The following is a 23796-nucleotide window of genomic DNA, read 5'->3' as shown; positions in this document are numbered from 1 at the left end:
CCTGTCAACTCTTAAGATACACAGTACAAGTATTTCAAATTCTAAGAATCAAAGGCAAGTAGAGAAAAAAATCCTTTTTACTACAGACTGCTTCCTTAATTTGTTTTTTAAGAGGTCTTTTCTGTAAGTATCATCCCTGAAATACTCCAGATCATTTGCTTGATAACACACAGGACAGTAAACTACTGTGCACAGCAGGCTTTTGTCTACATTCTCCACCAAACTTGGTCCGTGGACAGTGTTTACACAGGCCAAGGAAAACACACACCTACCCCTTCAGATTAATTAAGTAGCTTGTGCCACCAACAGCTTCCTTCACCATTAAAGGATGACGACAGTAATTAATTAGCTGAATGGGCACACTGTTGTTAATCACAGTCTGCACAGCTGCACTAGAAGCTGTCTGCAGGTGCCATGTCCACACCCACACTCATGGTCTGAAAACCACTCATCTGCTGGCATATATTTTGACCCAAAATACAGCAGATGTAACTTCATGGCATCAAGAGTTTTCCAAGCATGCAAGAACATTCCCAACACTTACTCTAAAGCACACACTTCAAATTATGTGGAACTTTTATTTTTCTTAAAAGTACAATCAGAAGAGCTCCATTTTACAAACATTATTTCAGCAAATTATTTTTTAGTTCACCACTATTTCTTGATTCATATTGGCCAGGCAGCACTCACATCCAAAGGGTTCAAGCATTGAGGTATTTTGCATGGTGCTTGATGTGGTCATTAATAAATGAAGCAATGAAAAAATAGCTGTGATCATAACCCTAGAAAAGAAAAACAATAAAGCAATCAGCAGAGAACATACAGCTCGTGATAAAGTAATCATGCTAAGCTCTCGTAAAGGAAATGTAATGACTCTCCTGGTTTTATCCATTTAAGAAATACCTGGAATATATATAAAAATGGCAAGGGACACATAACAGGCTAAGTACAAATGAGAACTAGGAAGCCAAACAAACAGAAAGTCCCCTAACCTGCCCAGATCTGGGCCTGTAAACTAGAGATGGGTACCAGCAAGGGCCAGCTGCAGCGTGAGATGCAATCCGAGAGAACAGTTGCCCTCACAGGAACTGCTCTTCTGGTAAAACACGGGGGGGATAAGGAGAACATAGCCCAGGTCTGAGTTACTGCTCCATCACTGTGTTGAAATGTCACCCACGCCCATTCATCAGCACTAACTCTTATCTTTAAGTGCAAGGTTTATAATAAAGCAGAGGACAATCCTTCACTCTCCACAATTGGGCTCCTCACTGGGTCTAGGTGGAAGTTGCCAGTGGCATACAAAGACTCCAGTGCTCTCAGGACAGTGTTGTTGTGGGTCACTGCACTACTGGTTAAGAGTCATCCTTCCACCTGGGTCTTTACACGAATCTAGGATTTCACGAAGTTCCACCCCTTCCCAATTTGCACAGACACTTACAAACTAAATCACCAAGTTCTAGGGTAAACATGAAACCCACAGCACAGATAAGGGATGCAGCAGAAGGCCATGTGTCACTTTGGCTGTACAGTGACTGCGATATTCCTTAAAATTGTAAATGCTGTTTCTTCAGCCGAGCACCGGCAGCCTGAGCCCCCGTGCAGGGATCAGCCTGTCCAAGCTGGAAGCACGACGGCACCTAGTGGAGAAGCACGGCTGAATCGGGTGGGAGATGCACACCCTCATGGCCCGCTAGAAGGAAAAGTGTCACTTTCCCACCCTCCTCCTCAAGTGGCCAGGGACAGAACCACATTGAGAGCCTGCCTGCCTCCTTACAGACGCTCTGAGCACTGCCTGCAGTACAGAACTAAAAATCACAAACGAGAATCCAGCAACCAAGGACTGCAGAAGCAACTTGCCTGCTGCAGTCTGAAGACCACTGGGATTTTCCGCTCGGTGCAGGCAGCGATGAAGTTATCAGGCAGTAACTGGCCCGCAGACAGGAACTGGTCATCCTTGCCTTGGTCAATCAAGATGTCGAGGCGAGGGCCCGAGTAGGACTTCACAAGCTGTGTAGCATCATATGCCTGCAGAAAAAAAAAGAGAAATTATGTTCTGTTACATATGTTCAACTGGTTTCAGTTTGTCGACTGCAGGAAAAGAAGAGAGTCCTGGGCAGCACTGATCAGGACATGAAGTTGCACTTGGGAAGGAAAAAAAAAAAAATCAGAGAAATTCCAGGCAACTGAAAAGTAATACCCATTGCTTAAAAAAGGGCAAATGTATGAGCTAGGTAATAACGAAGTTGGCAGTTTGACCAAACAGCACATCCAGCCCAGGGCTGAATTCCTACAGAATGGGAGAACAGCCATAAAGCCAGTACTAATTCACACCCTTGTGCAGAAACTATAAGCTGCTGAAGAAACTTGGTGTCTTAGTGTAATTACTCTGGCAGCTAAAAGTCAGAACACCAGTGTAACACAACTATACTCCTGGGAAGGCATTGCACCTGAAGGTTACCGTGATCATTTGACAAAGAAAATTTGGTTCAATTGAGAAACAAAAATTCAAAACTCTAAACATACATGTATCAAAATTCAATGATGGGAACATGTCGCCCATGGGGTCCTGTGCTTATTACATGCTCAAAATAACTCCTTTAAAAAGACAGCAGAGTGTTTAAGGCTGTGGAGAAGACCAATCACCAATGGACAGCAAAATCCAAAGTCCTACACCAAGGCATCAGAGCCATCCTTCCAGGATGCCACCAGATCCAGAAATGACACTATGATGGAAATGGGAGCTTGGGCTCAGCCCAGCACTGTGACCATGGTACCAAATTATCCTGAACATATTTACATGGCAATTTTAAGCCAAAATAGAGAGATCAGAGGTTGCATATCTGTACCAAAGGCAGATCTACATCTGTTCCTGATGAATGCTCTTGATCTATTGGACTAGCTCTACAAAACAAGGGAACAGAAAACAGGGTGGTTGTTTTGTTTTGTTTCCCAACAAATTCATCACATTAAGTCTGAGGAAGTTTAACTGGTGGTTTCTAAGTACACAAAGTACTCTATAAACAATTAGAAAAGCAGAGAACACTCTCCAATCCTGTAAAGTTTTAATCAGACCTGGAAGTCTTCCTACAACATACTTTAATCCAATTTACAAGGGACTGAACTGCAGCTTGTGCTTATTTACAAGGAAACCTGAGTACACGATCACAACAATCCCTTCTAACTTAATGATAGAAATACAGTGCAACCTTTGAGATTAAAAATACTGAAGGGCTGATCAAATAATGCAGCAATCATGCAGACAAAATATTTTTTTATCTTAGCCATTCATATAAAACTACTGATAGCTCAAAATTAAGGCCCTGGAGGTAAAACCTAACTTTGTCTAGTTTAATGCTGTTGTGCAGGTACCAATTTCCAAGTATCCAAGCCTCCTACAGGCTGCCCCTGCAAGATGCCATGAGGCTCATCAGTCTGAACAGCTTGCAGCAGTGTCTCTCTTCAGGCTACTACAAAAATACACTGCTCATAATTGTTCTCACCCCAGACTTTTAAATCTTCAGAAAACTGAGAGGAATGTAGTTGATTTGATGAGAGACCTGTATCTCATTAGATTTTCATAAGCACCATAAGGCAACAGCAAGTAACTCCTGCCAGAGACAAACAATGGTTTTCTGTGCTTAGGGGTGGAGTAAAACAACAGTACCAGCTCATGGGCACTCCAGAGTTTGTTTCCAGGCTCCTGCTGTGATGTATTTACAGATCATTCATTCATCTGTTACTAAAGAACCGGGGCTGCAACACATACCTCCCATTTGCTCGCATCTGGTCCCAGATACCCACCAAGGGCTTTCTTCCCCCACTGACACTGAACAGGGTTGCAGATAGGAGCAAACGCTGACACCGACTGCTCAGAAAGACAGCAGCAAAATAAAAAATAAAAAAACAACAAAAAACAAACAAACAAACAAAAATATGTAACAATGAGTTGCAGTAAATGAAACTATGTATACATTTAATGCCCTCAAAGAACTCAGTATTATGTTTTCTTCAGTCACATCTACAGAAATCTATATAGGCATTAGTATACCTCATATCAGCTATAATTCATCTTACTTTGTACTTCCCTGGATTCTTCAGAGCAAGAATAAGAGCTCCATGTCCTCCCATGGAATGCCCAAAAATAGACATCCGTTCAGGGTCAGTTGGAAAATTGGCATTTATTAGTTTAGGCAGCTGTAAAGGAAACAAAAGTGTAGTAAAATGTTAAAGCAACTTGAGTACTTGTAAAAGAAAAGCACACAACTAACCAGCTCTTAATGCCACTGAAACCAAAGGCACATCTCTGGTTCTAGCCTGGCATTTGTGATCAAGGCCTGAAAGCAACCTGAAGGGGAATGAGAAATCAAAAGGAAACAGTCCATAAGTAACTCAAAGTATCTCTACAGAAATCACCCATAACCTTGGAACACAAGAGATGGGAGATTCCCATGATGGAGCCACAGCCCTTTATCCTACCAGCAATACCAGGAAAACCCAGCAGCAAATTTACCTCATCCTTTATGTAGGAATACATCCTGTAGTTGGTTTTCCAAGGATCTTCAGTGGCATCCACATAAAAACCAGCACCAGTGCCAAAATCCCAGCTTTCATCTTCTCCTTCAATATTGCAGCCACCTAACATGAAAAAAATCATTCCTTTACTACGTGAACCTGCCATACAAATCAGACTCAGGACACAAGTTTCCCAATTGTATCGCTACCTCTTCAACTATAAGACAACTCAGATTTTAATTCATTAGTACAATGTTTGCAAGTGTTGTTTAAACACTCAAAATTACACATAATACCTACAGATACATCCAATTTCTAGTTTCAATATCTCTTCATAAATAAATACAGCATATACATATCTCCTAAATTAGTTGTGTGAAGCTTTGTCCAATTCACCTAGAAATGTAATCAAAAGCTGGCACTTGTTAATTGGTGCTACCAGCTTATTTCAGTAATTAGACCTCATCCTATCAAGTACAAGAAACTGTGTGAGAAACAGAAGAAAAATTCCTTTTTACCCAGAATGACAGAACCAGTCCAAGCAGATTTATGTGCTTTAAATAATGCCTGCTACACCTCCCTTTTTAAGATTCTCCAGAAGAATAATTCACTGTTCCTATAACTCCACAAGTGCAAACCTCTGCTTTTCTGCAATTTATTTCATTGCTCCCACCTAAAACTTCCATAAAACTTAAATATTTCTGCTTTGAATAACTGCAAGATTGTATCCTCTTTTCCAAGGCTACACTTTCGTAATACATTTGCAGCTGTGTTCTTGAAAGTCAGTACATCCCATCCAAGTCCTCCCTTGGATTAGTCTGTGATTTACCAGCCTGGTTTGCAGAACAAAATATAATATTCCAAGGTATATGTGATAGGAATGTTTTGGAGAAAGAGAGGCCATTATTTCCTAGCTTCTGCAATCCAAAATTACACAGGCTTTTACCACTGTCAGATTACATTGCAAACCCATGTGTAACTCAACAGTCCCTCACAATTTGTGCAGAGATGGCTGCCACCCTGCCACAGTATGAAATCAGATTTGTACAAGGATCAAAGATGACTTTGCTCCAGTGACATGCCCTTGAACACTGGGTGATTCTGTAACTTAACAATCCAGCAATCACAGGGACTAGGGTACTTAAACAATGTGTTGGATGGAAAAAGTCTACATTCAGTACCTTAGAGATGGACAAAAACTCAAAGTCCTGCCAGGCAAAAAAGGCATAATGCTCATTATGCTCAAAAAACTTTCAGGAAGCCTTGAAAAAAAAAAAGAAGCTTGAAAAGGAATCCACACAATATTGCTCAGTATACCTGTCTGGAAAAACAAACCCCTTCAAAGTAGGAAAAGTAAAATCTATCGAGGCCTGACAGAGGGTCTATAATGACAAGTATTAATGATTTCACGCAGTCTTTTTCCCCATCCAGATACATCTCCTGGCTCCAGGAAGGTAAATCTCATGCACTACACAGTAAGCATTTTCAATACGTCTCAGCTCATGATTATATTTGAATTGCTTTTCATTTGTTTCCCCAGATAGCTCAAAGAGACTTAAGAACATCTGGGGTCTCTGAGATAAAATTTAAGATTATTATATGAAGCTCATGTCAAAACTCATTTAAATAGCAATCCTTATCAATTATTAGGCTAAAAGGCAAGAGAGAAGCTGCCACAAAGGACTTAAAAGAAAATGGACAAAGCAATGACCTTCACAAAGGTAGTTACACATTGATAGAGACAATTTACACAGATACTACCAAAAACAACTACCCAAAATGAAGAATGCAAACGTTAGTTGCCCATCTCTAGCCTACAGCAAATAGCATCAACAAAGTGTGAAATTCACTCATTCAGTCACAAGTTTTGCTCTTCTGTCCCTCTCCTTCATTCGAAACATTTACATTCTTTGACCTGACACAACTTCAAAACCTAGATGTAAAAAATACTTTATGGAAAGAACATCACTTCTTTCCCATATTGCCTGCAGTCAGATGTAACCCACTCAAGCTTGGGAAACATTAGAAGGCTGGCACTTTCGTTTACAGCACTCACGAGACTGTGGCAGAATCCAACAAATACGAAATATAAAATGTGAATCCCCAGTATTTCCAGTAATTGCAGATCCACTATTTTCTGGTTTCCCATACCTTAAGCTCAGCCTTATACAAATAACATCACATCATTTAAAAATCCATTTATCCACAGTCTTTTGTAGCTGCAGGGAAGACGGGTTTCTAGAATTTCAAGTACTGTAATCCTCTGAAGGCATGTATTTAATTTGCTTCAGAAGACAATACAATTAAGAGCAAGCATTGCATCTTTGTGTGGCAACACAGCTCTACAGGTTTTATAGGGTCTTAGCAAGGCACACAAAGTGTCAGCAAGAATGCTAATAACACACATTTCTTGTTTTACTTTTCTTCCCTCTCCTTGTGTGTGCTGAACTCTAGAGCCCCTTTATTCTAGTTTTAGTGCCATAACAATAAGAGCTCCAAATGTCAAACCCTCACTACCCCGTTACTAAGAGCACACACAGTGTAATCTAGTGAACAATGCAAGATGCAGAGGTGAGGTCCAGTTCTGACTCAGGTGGGCAACACACTTTTCAGCACACTGCAGCACCCCATTCTCTGAGGGCAGAGTGTGCACTTCAGTGCAATGACTGCTGCCATGTCTCTTGCTGAACTTACGTGGGCTCGTGTCTGGTGCCACCACAATAAGGCCGTGCTCAGCGGCTGCTTGTTGAAATGCAGCTTTTGTTATAAAATTCTGTTCTGTGCAGGTCAGCCCTAGGGAAAGAAAAATATCATTGGTTACCCATTGCTCATGGCATACTGGTTCCAGAACTCTTTTTGACAGAAAAGGTTTCGAAAAACAAGGATTCCTATCTCCATAAACATGGAAGATGTTTTCATTAGGCTCAACAATACTTAACAATCCACATAAACACAGTTGCACTGTCCCATCTGGACATACTAACAGTGATCAAAACCAGATGCACGTGCACCCTGTATTCCCTGGAGCACCCACTCATGCAGTGCATAGTGTCTTCAAGTACTGTGCATTTAAACCTGTTGAGCACAGGCATTTGCTAAGGCTGACACTGTTAACTTCTGACACCCAATCCTGCAAATACATTTTTCTTCATACTGTCTCAGCTGTTTGCATCACAGAATTACACATGTTGTCTGACAAATTCTACATATTACAGACTGGATAAAGGGCTCATAAGCAACCTGGCTCCAAAACCCACAGCAATACATGCCTTTTGTACAGCAGCACCTCAAAATAAAGTCCAATTTCAAATAAATTACTTTTTTTACCAATATTTCAATTTTTCTTCACTATAGAATTTGAGAAGAGTTAATGATTCTATTTTTTTCTGAGGACAAGCTGCCAGTAACCTAATTTGACTGATATATTACTCAAGACAATACAGTTTACATTCAATAAAATAAATGTGCTGCATGGCTTAGAGATCTTCAGACAATTTTGATGTTCCTAACTTCAAGTATAAACATTTTTACCCAGTCCACTGTCATGACACACCAGATATTTTGTGAAATGAATATATACAAGGACCACAAAGTCTCCACACTAACAATCCAGCCTGCAACTTTCCAAATACAAGTCTGAATAAAGCAACTCCTCAAATTATAGAGCAGAGTTTCTGGTTTTTATTTGAATAAAAGAAAAAAAAAAAGGATTTAATTATTTTTTTGATGAGAAAGCTTCACTCCCGTTGCACATGCCTCTTCAGCCCCTGACCCTTTCTGATCCCACAGGTTTGCTTCACACTAGACATATTTGTGCTAAGGCAGCTGACAGCACCTCTCTTTTCAAATTCACCAGCTGCTTCCTGCAAAGTTGTTCTTGGAATAAGGTAGAGTCCACAGGACAAATGTGCTGGCTTCCATGGGCTCTTTTCACACCCCTATTCTGTTAGCTGAAGCAGTTTTTAAAAACAGAGGAAAGCAAGAGGTGTCCCAACAGGAAGGCCTTACAGGAGAGCCTTTATATATATGCTTTGGAACAAAAGGTATCAACATTTTAGAACAAAAGGGTAGAACATTTTGAGCATTTTAGAACATAATCTGATTTGGCTACCCCCAAGCTGCATCCTGATTTATCACATTATACTCAACCTAAGCTTGCCTTCCAAAAGCTGAGTTTCTGTAGAATCCAAGAGCTGCCACTTGCAGTACTTCTATATTAAATTTTCAGTAACTGTAATGTAGTAGTTTAAAAATATATAAGACTGTATTTTTTAAGTTACTAAGACTCATGTTACTCACCTGAGAGCCAATACAGCACAGGACACTTCCCAGTTTCTGCTTTTGGAGGCAAGTAGATTCCAAATTTCATTTTGCATTTTAGCTCTGCACTGTATTAATAAAATACTTCTTGTTATCACCACTACTTAATCAACAAGGTCATTAACACTAAAAAAAAAAGAATCAGTGCATCAGTGCACTTCATTCAAAGGGAGATCTGGTCAGTGAATTGTAATAACTAAGTTAAGGGAAGGAAAAATCAATTTTTAAATTCAGCCTTAGACTCTAGATTTGGCAACAGCTAACTTTTCAACCTTGTTCTGAATATACTTAAAACAGAGACTTACAAATAAGCCAAATTTTCACAGTGCTGCTAACCGAGAACATGTGAAAATCGAATTTTGAATCCCAGCAATATTTAGCGTGTGCTTTGGCTGCCAAATTGCAAAATAATTTTTACTGAAGAACACATCCACATGACTTGCACAACATAAAATGCACAGCATGAGCCAGAAGAGGAGGTTTTCAATCTACTAAGTCTACAGACCAATTAGTTGCTCAATTAATACTAAAGCCTAAAAACAATCAATAAACTCTTATCTAAACACAACTGATGATTTCGTTTTTTATTTGGATCATTTTTTTTTCAGAAAAACTTGTTTTCTGTGCACCTTCATCAAACAAGAATCTATTCACTGAGTCACTGCTCACAGCACTTTTCCAGCGTGCACAGAAGACATCCAGTAGTAAGTGGAACTTTGCACACACAGTGGTTCTCTGCAAACAGGACAGCCCAAAGTAACAAAGTTTGATTTTCAAAGGTAAAAATACCAGCTTCCCATCTCAGCTCTGCAGCACTAAGCATACTAGATTATGTTAAACATTAACACAGAAATCCAACAGCACAGTCAGAGCAGTAGTAGACATTATTCGTGACTGAAATATGGATAGTAGTGAGGGCATGCTGTCTTCCTGCAGACTGACAGGATGGATTCACTGCCTCAAGCTAAACACCTTTGTTGCTTTAGTGGTGTTTACCTGTCGTGTTCAAACACCTTCTGGAAACCTTCAAAGCATTTGTTGCTGGAAACTTGTTTCAGTGCCATGATTTGAACTGGAAAAAAAAAAGGGGAAAAAAGGGAGAAAGTTAAATTTGAAAATAAAACAATCCTGGTCTTAGACTTTTTGAGAACAGAATAATTGAATACTTGTAGTATCTCTGCTTAATGTTATTGTTTCTCAGAAGAATTTCCTGCACATGCTTTCTGATCTTTCATTAACTTTCTATTTCCTCACAAAAAAAGAGGCAGGGGAGGCTGAACTCCTGTGAGCAGAATGGGCAAAGCCTACCTTCTTTCCTACAGACCCACATCTCCAATGACCTTTACCTCAGCACTAACTGTGGCTTGCTCTTTGGCCACCAAACAAGCATTCCCACATGCTGTGGTTTAACTTGGAGCTCCCTGTGCCAGGCTGTTACCTCCACAGTCACAATGCAGGAGAAAAACCTGTCCCACCTTTCCTTCTCTTGTGTGTGACAGTATCCAGCCACTAACTACCACATAAGAGTGAGCCTTATTCTCATCTTTGATGGAAGTTAATTACCATGTTCTAACAGTCTGCGGGACAGCAGGAACAGAGGAGCAGCATTTCCAGGGCAAACAGCACGAAAAATACAAGCAAAGGAGAGTCACTGAAGTTTTAGAACAGCTGGTAGTGCAAGCGTGCTAAGGAAACTCGGGAATGCTGACACAAAAGTGGATGCTGTCAGCTTGCACAGGGGCAGGAAGGCCAAGCAGGCAGCTGAAAGGTGAACAGACTGCAGGGTCACAGAATCACAAAACATGCCGAGTCGGAAGGGAGGCCCAAGGATCGCGGAGTCCAACTCCCGGCTATGCACAGAACATCCCCAAGAGTCACACCCTGTGCCTGAGAACACTGTGGAAATGCTTCTTGAGCTCTGCCAGGCTGGTGCTGTGATCACTTCCCTGGGGAGCTGTTCCAGTGCCCAAACACCTCTGGGCGAAGAACCTTTTCCCAACACCCAATCTGAACCTCCCCTGGCACAGCTTCAGGCCATTCTCTCTGGTCCTGCCACCGGCACACAAGAAAATCCCGAGGGGAACCCAGGTAACATCAGACCAGGTAATAAATGTCAAAACGAAAACGTTCCACGCCTCACACCTGCGCGCTCCTGCGGGACACGGGGCGAGCAGAACCAGGCAGCACGGGGAGCCCTCAGGAGCTCATGGCCGTCTCCCGCCGCCCCCGCGGGGCCGGGCCCGAGGGCACCGCGTTACCGCCATGGCTCGGCAGCGCCGCGCCGGGGCAGCAGCAAGGCCCCGGCCCGGCTCGGGACGCCTCTGTCCGCACAGTCACTCCTGCCCGCTGCGCTCTCCCGTGCCTCCATTCCCGCCCTCGCAGGCGGCGAGACCCCCCCCACCCCCTCCGGCCGTCACTTCCCCGCGCTCCCCGCTCGGCTCGGCTCGGCTCGGCCCGGCCCGGCCCGGCCCGGCCCGGCCCACTCCCGCTGCCGTTCCCGCTGCCTTACCGCGGCGGAGCGGCGGGAAGGGACGGCCCCTGCTCGGAGGAGGCTCCTGCCCCGCCCCGGGGCTGGCCCGCACCGCCCCCTCGCCCCCTCCCTCCCTCCCTCCCTCCCACCATGGCGGTGCCGGGCCCGACCTTCTCCCGGGCTAGCCGGGCCTGAGGGGCCTGCGGCGTGTCCGATGAGTGAACGTGTTCTTAAACAAGGTCGCTCTGTGATTTTGGTCGTTATACGCTTTGAAGCCTAATCAAGAAAGGAGATTTAATCCGTGAAACAGCAGCGAACAAGCTCTAATTGATGCTCAGGTGCTAGAAAGGCAAATTGTTTGTCGGTAAAATTGCCTTGTTAAATTTTAGAGCTTGGCATGTTTCCGTGGTCTCAGATCTAGGGGGAGGTTAGCAGAGCTTGGAGACAGGGATGTGCTGCTGACAGTGGGCACAAAGAACACGGAATTCACGGGCCACAAGGACATTTGGCAGAACTCCTAGGACTGGGAAGAAAATAACGAAGAAAACTCATTAACGCTGCTGAAATCAGCTCTAACTGGGTAGAAGAAAATTCTGATGGAGAAATCGTGACCATCGGCTCGCAGCCCACTGACTCAAGAAACCCACCACAGAATGCATAATAGAGAACTATTCCAAGCCGTGTTTCTGGTTGTGTCATTGCCCCTTGACCACTTCAAGGGGGAAAAAATCTTCTTGTAGTGGCCTGAGCTGGGACCACTGCATTGCTGCATTCCAAATGTTTTACTTCCCCTCAGGATTTCAGAGTTCTTCATAGCAGGTGCCACCAGACAAACTGCTGATTTTATAATAAATCCAAATTCTGGTGTAGGTAGTTTACACCTCGCCTGCAAGATCACAAAGATAACTGCATTACTTCATACTTGTTTGGCAGTGCTTCCATCTTATTCATAACCCAAATTATCCCACTTTGTGCTGGGCTTTCATTATTTATTTCTTTATCTATTAATTTGCAGTTAAACATGCCTATTAGTTGTCAAAAAATGTCCTCAACAAAGCTCCCTCCTACTTTGTAGTCTGGTACCATGTACTGCATTGGCAGTAACTGTTTTTGCCTGTAACATTTTACAGTCTTGACTTTTCCAATTCCTTTTATATTTTTGGTCCCTAATTCTAGCAATGCACAGTACTGACAATTTTGTCCCCCCATTACTTTCTATCCTTTCCCAGCAGATCCATTTGGACCACAGCTGCTGGACTCCAGACCTGGGCCTTGCATCCTGTCTTCCAGAGTGGCTTTCCTATCCTGCCTCTGTACTTGGATGCAGTTGATACAAATAGTCTGTCTCTGAGCTGTTTAAATCTGGTCTCAACTTCTCTTTTTCAAGCTGTGACTAAGTTGCCATCAATCAAATTCAATTATGTTTCTTCACTACTTAAGTACTCTTCAGGTTGTGCCTTCCATCTCTATGTGTGCATTTTGCAGCTCCCTAAATGTCTCTTACCAGCAAGATATGCCCAGTTAGTTATCTGAACTGAACTGTAGCCAGTTTGTTTTCTCTGATATATATTTATAGAGAGCTGTTGTTACACACATCTCATTTTCCTGGGCATCTGCAATTGTTTATCTGTTTATCTATTGTCAGTATGAAATCTGCCTAACTCAGGCAATGATACTGATAAGATTTTGATGTGTTTGTGGTCTTCCTATCCAAGTCCATTAGATAACCTCTGCCCTATTTACTCCCATTTCAGAGTGATATATTCAGAAGGATTCACCTGAGAGGCTGCTGATGAGTTTCCCTGCCTCCCCACATCTCCACGTCAAGATGTTAAGATGTATGCATTATTTTTATATCTTTTCAGTCAAAAATGACTGAACATAAATGCATAGGTAAATTATGTGAGGGCTGTGTCTCAGTCCTCCAGAAGGGTGTTGGCATGGCACAGAGCTGACGGACCAGGATAGTGTTAAGAACAGTGTAAGGCAGAGGGAGCCAAGCTGGTGCAGTCTCTTCTGTGCTGTGGTATAGATCTTTCTAGTATCTTTGGTTATGCACATTTATTTAACCTTAAATCAATTACTGTATCCTTTCAGACAGCATCTGCAGTTCTCACCTGTAAAATAATTTTGTTTCCATTCTGCCTATCATTTCAGATGCTCTAAAAAATACCAGATGTGAAATAGGCTTCCTTTCCTTCATCATTAAAAGGCTTCTCATATGGTGCAGCAGGGCAACCAGTAGAAATGAGGACATTAAAAGAAAATAATGACAGATACTCACTTTGGAAAACCTTTTGACTTATGTACTCTTGCTTTATTTATTACTTTACTATATTTTAGTACAGCACATACTGTTCCAACATACTTTGTCTATGTTCCCCCTACACAGACAGTGCTTTCTACCATCTTACCACTGATCTTATCCAGTGATGAGATATGATTTCGCATCATCTACCTAGAATTTCTCTTGGTATCAGTAAGAAAGTCTTTGCATTGTCAGAAAGACTTTTGCATTTTCACCATCTTTTCTATACATTGGGGGAACATGCCATTATCTTCAACACTCTCAAACAGATTTTCTGTAAAGCTTCCAGCAAGAAACTTCCACATTGTAGCCAAACAACCTATATGTCTTTATGGCACCAAATTTTTCCCATTTTCTTTGCGGTAAGTACAGTCCCTCAGCCATGCATCTGGGTACACATTTTTCTAATGTTTTTGTGGTAGTCTGAATTAAGACTGGTGATTACTAGCTTCCTCCTGCCTGCTTTTCAGTAATTTTTTCTCAACTTTTTGTATGTGATCCCATCACTTTGGTTATTCAGGGCTCTGAATTTACACTTCACTGTTGACTTTGCCCAAAGATTATTTGTATGCTGTTCTTTTCTGTAAAGATCTTCTCCAGTGTTCATTTTAGCAATTGATTATAATTAAATATTTTAGAATTCTAATGTGACATTTATCTAAATTATCTTAAGACTTATCATGGTCTTATGCCATGCTATCAGTCATTTTCAAGAAACATATATGCTTGCAGTGGTATCATCCCTCAGTATATTTCATGCTGGCTGTATTGACACAACCTGTTTCAGATCTGTAGCTTTTCAAGGGAGATAGTTTGCACAGGGAAAGGGAGAATTTTCTGCACAACTGTATTGTTATTGATTATCTGTATTATTTCCCCTTCCTTTTACATCCATCCATGTTACCTTTTATTCCTAGATGGAAGTTAGATCTGAGTTTCTTTTCTTTCCTTCTTACGCACCCTCACTTTCTTTATCTGTGTACACTGAGGGCTTTTTTCTTCTTTGTTCCATTTCTTGATTTCATTATTTTCTTTCTGTTCATTAATGTGTCATATGAGTCCCTAGGTCTTTTGGGAACACAGCATTGTCCTTTGGTCTTTTGGGAATACAGCATTGTCCTTTGGTCTTGCTTGCACTGTAATCCCAGTTACATAGCTCCCCTGACTCCTCTTTCACTTGGCTTTATCTTGGATTGGTGCTCTTGCAGCACTGCACTGGGGGTCAGGAGTGGCCTCAATAGCTCTGAGCTGCTACGAGGCTGAGCATGTTAATAAATCCTCTTTGCAGAGAGGCTGTGGAAAATATATACACAGAAGATTTGCAGTTGCAGAAACAAGTAATTTGTGATAAGAAAATAGAAAAAGTAAGTTTTTTAAAAGAAATCTTTGTCCCTCGAGCAGGTAAAGCACTTAAAACTTTTTCAAAGGAAAAAAAAAACCAATCATGCTTCTTTTATTACAGTAATGTAAGAAATATTAATAATATTTTCTTATCACTTCAGAAAAATGGAAAATTAAGCACATTACAACTGACATTAAATACAGTGAGGAATACACTCCTGATAATTCTGACAGAAAGTATTTTCCTCTTAATGTGTTACAATTAAAAATGAAGGTCTTGTTTTTCCATAGTAAATTAATTGCATGCATTTGTATTCTGTCTTTTGTTTTCTATTTCTTTCTAGTACAGATTAATTTTGAAGCTATGAATAGTCTGCTTGTTTGAGAAATTTTTCCACATACAGTTTTAAATTTCACATTTATTTACTGAGCCCTTGAGGCTGGTTTTTGAATTCAGATATTCAAATAAACTTTGATGTATAATTGCAGCTAAGGAAAGATACTGGCTGACAGGAATGTAGTAGTGAAGATCTGATTCAGTAAATGCCAAAGGACAAATTTAAATTCAATTTAAGCCAATAAATAATATAGTAGAACATCAGGGCTTGTCTTATTAATGGGAGCTGCAAGGAGATGTGGAGGCATAAAAGCCATTTGTTTAGGCTTGTGGTTGTTTTTCCAAGGGAGGCAGACTTTTCTTTAGGTCTTGTGGAATAAGTTAAGGTCAGCAATACCAGCTGGCGTGTCTTGATCCCTATATGAGCCTTGAAGTAATACATGTACAGTAGACTTTCCTTCTTGGTCTTGGTGGACAGTTCAGGCCACAGACTTGAAGTCATTTATCAAAATTAGAGTTGAAGTAGCAGGAGTTCATGTGTATAATAAATTCTTCCTGTGAGGATTATTTAAATCTGTTATAATGAGGTAAGACAGAGAGTCCTACAAAATTACAATAAAAAATTACTTTAAAGAACATGGCTTTTAGAAAAGCTGAGGAAAAAGCAGTAATTTATCGCTGTCAAAGATGAGTATGGTAACATGCCTACATGGATTTTGGAACAACCGGCATGATCCCCAGCAGAAAGAATATTTTTTCAATAGTATGATTCCTAGAAGAAGTACAGGCAGTGAAAGGGTCAGAAGACTTCAAATATCCTTTAAGATGAAAAAGTTAAAGTAGATGCTTATATTGTGCAAAGACAATAGGCAAAAAAACTTGATTGATCTGAATTTTAAGAAAAGTCTTCTGAAAGTTTAAAAGAAGAATAAACTTTGAAGGGAACGAGTTTTCAGTCACTAGTGTAGGGATTATTTAGTTATAATTAGTGTCTGGAAGCATCTGAATTAGTGTCTCAAACATCAAGAAAATGAAGGACAGGTCAGCCTTACCAGCACTCCCAGGAAAGTAATAAGACAGATCCTCCTGGGAGCCATTTCCAGTACACAAAGAGCAAGAAGGTAGGTAGGAATAGCCAACATGGATTTGCCAAGAGCACAGAACACCTGACCAGTTAAATTACCTTCTCAAGAGAATTCTGCTTCGATGGGTAAAGCGGGAGCAGTGGGAGTTGTATACGTTAGCAAGGGCTTTGAAATAAATTCTAATAGTCTCCTTGTCTCCTTTAACAAGATTGGAGAAATATGAGCTCGATTAGTGGATAATAAGGTGGGTGGAAAATTGGCTTCATTGCTGGGCTCAGGGAATATTGATCAGCAGTCCAGAGTCCAGCTGTCAGACTGACACCGCTCAGGAATCAATACGAGGGACAGGACTGCTTAGTGTCTTTATTAATGGCCGGGGTGATGAGATGGAGTGCAGTCTGAGATGTGTAGGTAAGAGGAAGCCAGTTTGTATCACTCCCTGCAGTAATAAAGAGAGAAGGATAATAGATCTTTGGGAAAAGAAGAGACTTCAGAAACATATTCTGGAGTTCTGGAAAAAAGAATCTAAGTTGCAGTAAAGAAGGCACTATTGATAATATAGGTCACTATTGATAATGCAGCTCGTTGAAAAAATGGGAAAGGACTTATTGCTCTTGACAGTGACCAGGTCCACAGTGCAAAGCACTGCAGAGAAACCTATTGAAGCAAACCTTCTCACTTGAAAGTTTCACTGTCTACAAGATAGGAAGGGGGGAAAAATAATTTCTGTGGAGAACTGTTGACTTCCAGAGTGCAGCCATGGTGATTACACTCTTGTGGAAACGTCATCCTTTATTTTATGCATAGTTATATGCAGCAACTCCAAATATATTGGTGGAATAACTGCTGGACTAGTCTGCTTCTGAATGCTGAGATTTTCTGCCTTTGTTGGACCCTGAATAGTTCCATCTCTTTCAAAAAATTTCTGAAGTAGGTATCCTGCCTTGGATGGATTTTCAAATCTTCTGTGCTGCTTCCCAAATGGCTGTCATTTTTTTTCTTGTGGGAAGTTTCAAAGAGAAATTTTAGGATAAACCATCTTTCTTTGGGTCATTCAGGGTCTCACAACTGCTGTACTTCATCTCAAGAAGTGCCTTTATAAACTACTTTTGCTGGTTCTACAAACCTAAAGTAAGTAAATGTGACTTATTTCAAATATGTAAATCTCAATTGCAATAACTGCATTGCTAGAATTTTTTTGTCCATGGGTCAATAAGAACTGCAGATTTCCAGAGGTGCTTTTGAAATCTGTTTTCACCAGCATTGGAAAAGAGAGGTTTGTAGGAAGGGGACTTTAATATATGTCTTTTAAGTTCTGGTTTCTGTTCATAGCTTAGTGAGAGGCTTCTTTTGCTAATTCTATCTCACTGTACCTCAGTTGCCCATCAGCAAATAAGTCCCCAGCAGCAGTTGTCTCTTCCTGAAAACAGTTGTGAGACTAAATAAAAGTGAATGTAATCTGACAGTGGCTATAGTAGTCTGTTTGATGTGCTTCTTTCCCCATTTTTATCATTAGGTATAGATCTGTAAGGTGAAACCTCGCTTAATATGTCACAGTGTGCTATCCTCTTTCATCAGCCACTGGCTTCTTGGGCAGAGCAGAAGATGGCACAGTTCAATCTTTTTACCTTCTTCCAGGTGGTTGTTTCTCAAAAGACCCATTCATTAAAGAAGCTGTTTTCCCTCAAGCATCTCCAGTGTGACTGTTAATAGTCCTCTTACTGGGGGAAAAACATTCCCTATACCTATCTCCAGGCTTTGCCTTAGGCCCATAAGCCCCAAGTATTTAGTTTTGAAAAGCAAAGTTATGTAGTTATGTAGCCACATTATATCTGCTGTTAGTTGGGAATGGAGATATTTTATACTTGTTATATTTGAAGGCTGGGGTTTGCTTCAGTAGCAGTTCCAAAGGTAATTCTTTCCACTTGCTTAAAATACTAATTTTAGGCTGCCTCTCTTTCTCTGTTGCCTCTAGGAGTTGGCCCAACTGGCTGAGGCCTGGACATTTAACTAGGAGTCACCAGCAGCTCCCAGTCTAAATGACTCCATGAAAAAAATAAGTTTTTCAACTTGCACACTTTTTTCTTTTTCTGCAAAGAGCCATGGATCACCCAAACATGTAATTTGTAATTTCAAATTATTCAGCAGCAGATACTTTACAAAACAAGCATGTTGTAAATTTGCTTGGAAACTCAGCAACCATAATTTCAACTACTGATTTCTTTGCTTCAATTTCCTGCAGCAGTTGTGTGTTTGCAGGAATATAATTTTTACTGCTGGGTTCCTGAGAGCTGTGAACAAAAGTGTTTAAGGATTCTGAGACTCTCAATCTCTTCTACTGCTAAGAACGTTTACCATGTAACAGGAAGAATAAAAGTGAACTCACAAAATACTAATATTTGTATTGATAGTGAACTGTGAGCTAAGAATTTGCAAATAAACTCTTTGAGGTTTTTTTATGGCAATTACAAATGCACTTGCAGAAATATTTATGGAAGAGTAGGTGTCCTGCTTTCATGGTGATAACTGATGATAATAACAAGAAACCATCTTAACTTCTGGGGTTTTTTGACCCTTTGATAAGGGACTGTGCTGGTGCATTTAAAATGCTGACTCCCTTCAGAGAATACATCTGTAGATGAAACTTAGTGTCTTCCAAACGTCTTTCCTTTTATGTCTCAAAGTGCTGCATTGATAAACTAAATGTATTCTCTTTCAATCAAAATTGAAATTGTCAATTGAAATTATGTAGAAATAGGTAAAGCAGGAAGGGAGTTTTCCAAAGAACATAACAAATTATGATATGCTGGAGCCTACATACAGAGGTCTAGTAGTACTGAGGTAACAGTGAGTAGATTTGCAGTTCAGGAATCTTATTTGGTACATTTCACTTTGTGGTATGTCACATATTTGCCGCTAAAACAACCAGATTCCCTGTGTGTGATAGCTCCTGAAAAATACAGCTTTGTATGATTTTTTCTACACATCATATAGCTCGATGAAATCTTAAAATTAGAGCAAGGTTTTGAAGGGATTACTTACTAGCAGCTGTACTACTTTGATATGTGTTACCATCGCAAACAAGGGCTTGTATGCTGTAAGATCAATTGGAGGAATAAATTTATTTTGGTTTTAAGACGGGGAAAATAAAAACGATTAAAATCCATTTGAGGCTCTTATTCCAATGCTCTTTGCGAAAGAAAATACCGACAATAGATGGCACTGTGGTTCTGTGACCCGGGGTTATTTCTGTCTGTAGCGGTGCCGTGCTGTGCGTGCTGCTCTGGCGGTGGGGCTGGCCCGGGCTGGACCCCAGGTACCCAGCGAACTCCCACTCCTCTCCCCAGCCTGGCAGGGCGGATGAAACACGAGGAAAAGTTCGTGGGCGGAGATAAGGGGAGGAAGAGATCACTCACCAGTGGCTGTCACGGGCAAAACAGACCTGGCTTAGGGAAATTAGTTTAATTTATTGCCAATCAAATCAGAGTAGTCTAATGACATATAAAAGCTAAATCTTAAAACAGATTCACCTCTCCACCCCTCTCCCTTTTTCCTGGGTTTAACTTCTCTCCTGATGTTCTCTGCCTTTTCCCCCACAGTGGCACAAAGGAATGGGGAATGGGAACTGTGGTTAGTCATTACACGTGGTTTCTGCTATTCCTTCCTCCTCAGGGAGAGGACTCCTCACATTCCTCCCCTGCTCCAGCTTGAGGTCTTTCCCTCTGGAGACAGTCATCCGTGAACTTCTCCAACACACATCCCTTCCCTTCATGAACTGCTTCGTTGTGGGTCACAAGTCCTGCCAGCAAACCTGCTCCAGAGGTGCTCCTCTCTCCACTGGCTTCCCACAGATGCTGCCAGGACCCTGCTCCAGCACGGGCTTCCCACGGGGTCACAGCCTCCTCTGGCATTCACCTGCTCCAGCGTGGAGTTCTCCACGGCTTGCAGGGGGATACTGCTCCCCTATGGACCTCCCTGGGCTGTAGGGGCTGCCTCCCCATGGCCTGCACCAGGGAATCTCTGCTCCCTCCCGCCCCTCCTTCTCCACTGACCTTGGTGTCTGCCCAGCTGCTCCTTTCACATAGTCTCACTCTTCTTTCTGGCTGCAAGGGAGAAGCTTTTCCCCACTTCTTAAATCTATTACCCCGCTGGCACCATAGCAGCAGCTGCTGGGCTTTGCCTTGGCCAGAAGTTTGTCCTGGAGTTGGCTGGCATTGGATCTGTCAGATGTGGGCAAAACTTCTGGAAGCATCTCACAGAACCTATTCCTGTAGCTTCCTCACTTCTGAAACTTTACCATGCAAACCAATACATTTTATTAATTTTAATCTTACAGTTCTACTTCTTAATGAAATTAATTTGTCTTTCTACTATTGCAAATACACTGTTACTTAGACTGAAAATTCTTAATGTATGTACTGTATATACTTACCCAAAGAGTATTTCTTCAGTAGAAGGATGGCTGTCCTTAGAAAAAGAGAATGATTGCAATGGCTCATTTTGGACCAGTTTACTGAGATAGTTAAATTCTGCAGCATGCTCTTTCTTTTTGTCCAGCAAAATATGTAAAATTACTTTTGCCTTCAGCAGACATTGTACTGAATATTTATGGGATAAATAAAACCAAACCAAATTAACTACTTAAGACAAACCTCCAGTTTATAAAACAACTGATGGCATTTGAATATTTTAATCTGCTTTACTAGCAGTGCAATCAGACAAAAGAGTAAAGCATTGAAACACCATTTTACATTAACATTACAAAATACAGCAATATTTTTTCTCTATGTATTTACATAAGCAAACATATAGGTATTCAAAATAGAATGCATCTCACCATCTGGCAATAATTACATAAGTACAGTGCATGGTTGACTGGATGGGATAGGTACATAGGAATTTTTACCCTGAAGTGTAAAAAGGATGCACACCAGCTTAGGAAATACATGGTGAGCTTCATGTCTTTGGACATTTTTCAGCTGCAGTCTTAACAGTAATAAAATCTCAATCTACTTAAAAAAAATTGATGCTGAAAAGTTTTTTTCAGATGAAGTGGTTGTTTTGGATGCAGATACGACAGACTGACTCAGCATGCTTTTCCTGTGGAGTAGCGAAAGGCCCTAACCTCTGAACCAGTCTGTATAAATGTCTTCTCTTTTTTTTTAACCTGAATAATTACAAAAAATTCCATTCCAGTCTGATACATAATGAAAACACTTTTTTTTTTTGAGGATGTAAATGTTGCTCTGAAGATGGTCATATTAAACTATGATGTTCATTCCAAGGATGGGCCAAGTGCTGTAAATACTAGTTTAAAACAGCTGAACTATGTCAACTGTCTGCAGTATAATGAGACCATTAATTCTGTCTACTGATGAACAACCTCTAGCAGATTTGGCATGGTAGCTAGAACAAATTCTTGTCCTGACTCTGTCATCCTCACTAAGGCAAACTGCACAAAAATCTATTAATATTTTGATACAAGGTGGCAGAATCAGGGCTTTCTAAGCTATCAAAAATGTCTATAAAGAGCTGGAGATACTGGCTTTTATCTGCTGTGCATTCCTGGCCTTGAGAAGCTTCATAGACAAAAGCTGCTGATCACTCAATAAAACCATCTGAGTGCTTCAGAATCAAAATGTCAGGCATCAGTTTTCCCCGCTTCTAAGCAAGAACTAAGTGTTATATTATCTCCAGCTGTCAATTAATGAAATGCTGTCAAGTTTCTTATGTCCAAAACATAGGTTTTATTTTAGTAAGCTGGAAAAAAAATATTGTTCAGAGTCATCTTGTAATGAAACTTCAAGCTAGTAATTGAAACCCTCTGTGATTGTAGTGAAACATTCCCTGTCAGTATTTGCAACCTGAGCAATTTGATATTGTGAATGAGGAACAGAAGGTGAAATGAAAGAGGAAACAGAGGGCTGATCTGCTCTTCCACGTGGGCAAAATGCAGACTGTAAGTGGAGAGCATAATCATTGAATGTGAAATGTTCAGTAACAGTTTGTCAGCTACGAGCTGGTGAAGGAGACCGTGCAAAGCAGCAACTGGACCCTTGGGAGATTTGGGAGGAATTGAGCTCTGGAGAAGTGCAGGTTGCCATATACATCATACAGGATGCAGGTGCTCTGCTCCCCAGCATAAATGGGTTACAGGACCCAAGCTGTCTGTCCCACCTACTTCTTTCTTTACCAAGGCCAGAGAAACTTGCATCAGGTCAGGCATAAATGGAAAAACTGTGCCAATTCTCTCCACTGGTGGAAGCCTCTGTTTCCTTTCCCCTCACATGTAGGTTTAGAGACCTTCAGTCCCCTTTCAATATTCATCACATGAAGGCAATCTGGTTTGGTGGCAGGTCTAGAGCCTCAGACCTGTTCTCACAAAACACCTTTGCTTTTTTATTACTGCCTGCTTATTCCCTGAGATACCTGTTTCCAAGGGCAAATCCTCAAAACCAACCAGTTGTAGAGTGGAGACATCTGTGGGATACAAGATGGGTATTGTCCTTAGTTCAAAGTAGCAGTTTTAGGGTCAATATCAAATTTGACAGGAAACAGTGGAAAGTCACTGCTCCCACCTACTACTGTAGTAGTCCTCATGCTCAGCTGCATTTAGCATAATCCCCCTGGAATCCTTTCTTTGCCAGTGTGACACCCTTCACACAATGCTGTACAGGAGTAGGATGTATACATGGAGAGGTAGGAGCAGTGAGTTCATTTTTGCTTCTGCTGAAGCTGTTCAGTTTGACTGTGGTAATCAAATGTGCCCAGAGACAGAGAGACCATATAAAGCACCTGGTGAGCACTGCATTTATTCCACTTGATTTATCAGTTCATCCTAAATTACCAGATTTGGGAGGAAAACCATGAATGTCAGCGAAGTGATGTCATCATCAGAAGAAGATGACATGCATGGCATCATCACTGCAAATGGGTTTAGAGCATGACACTTTGTCCCAGACATGGAGGCTGAGGTCTGTGGGGTGAGTCAGTGTCATGATGTGCATGCAGAGGTTCTGTGTGACCGGTGCACAGCGGCTCCTACTTATCCCATGTCAGAGGAAAGGGCTCATAAAACTAGCAGATTTAGTTATACTGTATATATGACAATAAACCAGCTTCTTGGAAGTCAGTCAAATACCCAGCCAACTTTAAACCCTTGTCTGCCACAGATCAGTATGTTAAGCTAAATGCTGCCTTCTTCCAAGATTCCCACCTGGTAGGCTAGAATAAGGTTCAGTTTCTCTCTGTCTCTCTCCTTCTTTGACTTAGTGGAAATTTAATTGCTCTGTAAAAACTGAACAACTTCAATAGAAGGACAGGTGAAAGTATTGGGATTTTGCTTCTGGGTGGGCAATGTTTTTTCCAGAGAAACTGGAATTCATCCTGGTTCTGATGAGATTATGGCTGCAAAATTAATGGA

General features: G+C 41.1%; 1 protein-coding gene across 3 annotated transcripts; it reads right to left on the bottom strand.

Annotated features, from left to right (window-relative positions):
* Positions 1–635: 635 nt before the first annotated feature.
* On the bottom strand, positions 636–11360 carry ESD (esterase D). Of its 3 annotated transcripts, none has more exons than XM_062514758.1 (9): positions 11342–11360; positions 9829–9904; positions 8812–8900; positions 7207–7305; positions 4511–4635; positions 4075–4194; positions 3767–3865; positions 1858–2025; positions 636–782 (listed from the first exon to the last, which is right to left on the bottom strand). In XM_062514758.1, the coding sequence occupies exons 2-9, from the start codon at positions 9894–9896 to the stop codon at positions 702–704; spliced, it is 849 nt and encodes a 282-aa protein (XP_062370742.1). In that variant the 5' UTR covers positions 9897–9904; positions 11342–11360; the 3' UTR covers positions 636–701. The 3 variants fall into 3 exon arrangements, with proteins under 3 accessions (XP_062370742.1, XP_062370741.1, XP_062370743.1); XM_062514757.1 differs by lacking the exon at positions 11342–11360 and adding an exon at positions 10975–11114; XM_062514759.1 differs by lacking the exons at positions 3767–3865; positions 11342–11360 and having other exon boundaries at positions 9829–9971.
* Between the last annotated feature and the right edge of the window lie 12436 nt (positions 11361–23796).

Source organism: Cinclus cinclus, chromosome 2, assembly GCF_963662255.1.
Source record: "Cinclus cinclus chromosome 2, bCinCin1.1, whole genome shotgun sequence".
Taxonomy (NCBI): Eukaryota; Metazoa; Chordata; class Aves; order Passeriformes; family Cinclidae; genus Cinclus; species Cinclus cinclus.
The sequence above is the reverse complement of the archived record's forward strand: the minus strand, read 5'-3'. Positions and strand labels throughout refer to the sequence as shown.

Excerpts from the sequence above, each read along its gene's own strand:
- ESD (XM_062514758.1), bottom strand. The coding sequence starts at position 9,896 with ATGGCACTGAAACAAGTTTCCAGCAACAAATGCTTTGAAGGTTTCCAG. Across the intron at positions 2,026-3,766 it reads CAGATGCGAGCAAATGGGAG|GCATATGATGCTACACAGCT; the intron begins GTATGTGTTGCA and ends TTTTTTCTGCAG. Across the intron at positions 783-1,857 it reads TGGTCTTCAGACTGCAGCAG|GGTTATGATCACAGCTATTT; the intron begins GCAAGTTGCTTC and ends TTTCTTTTCTAG.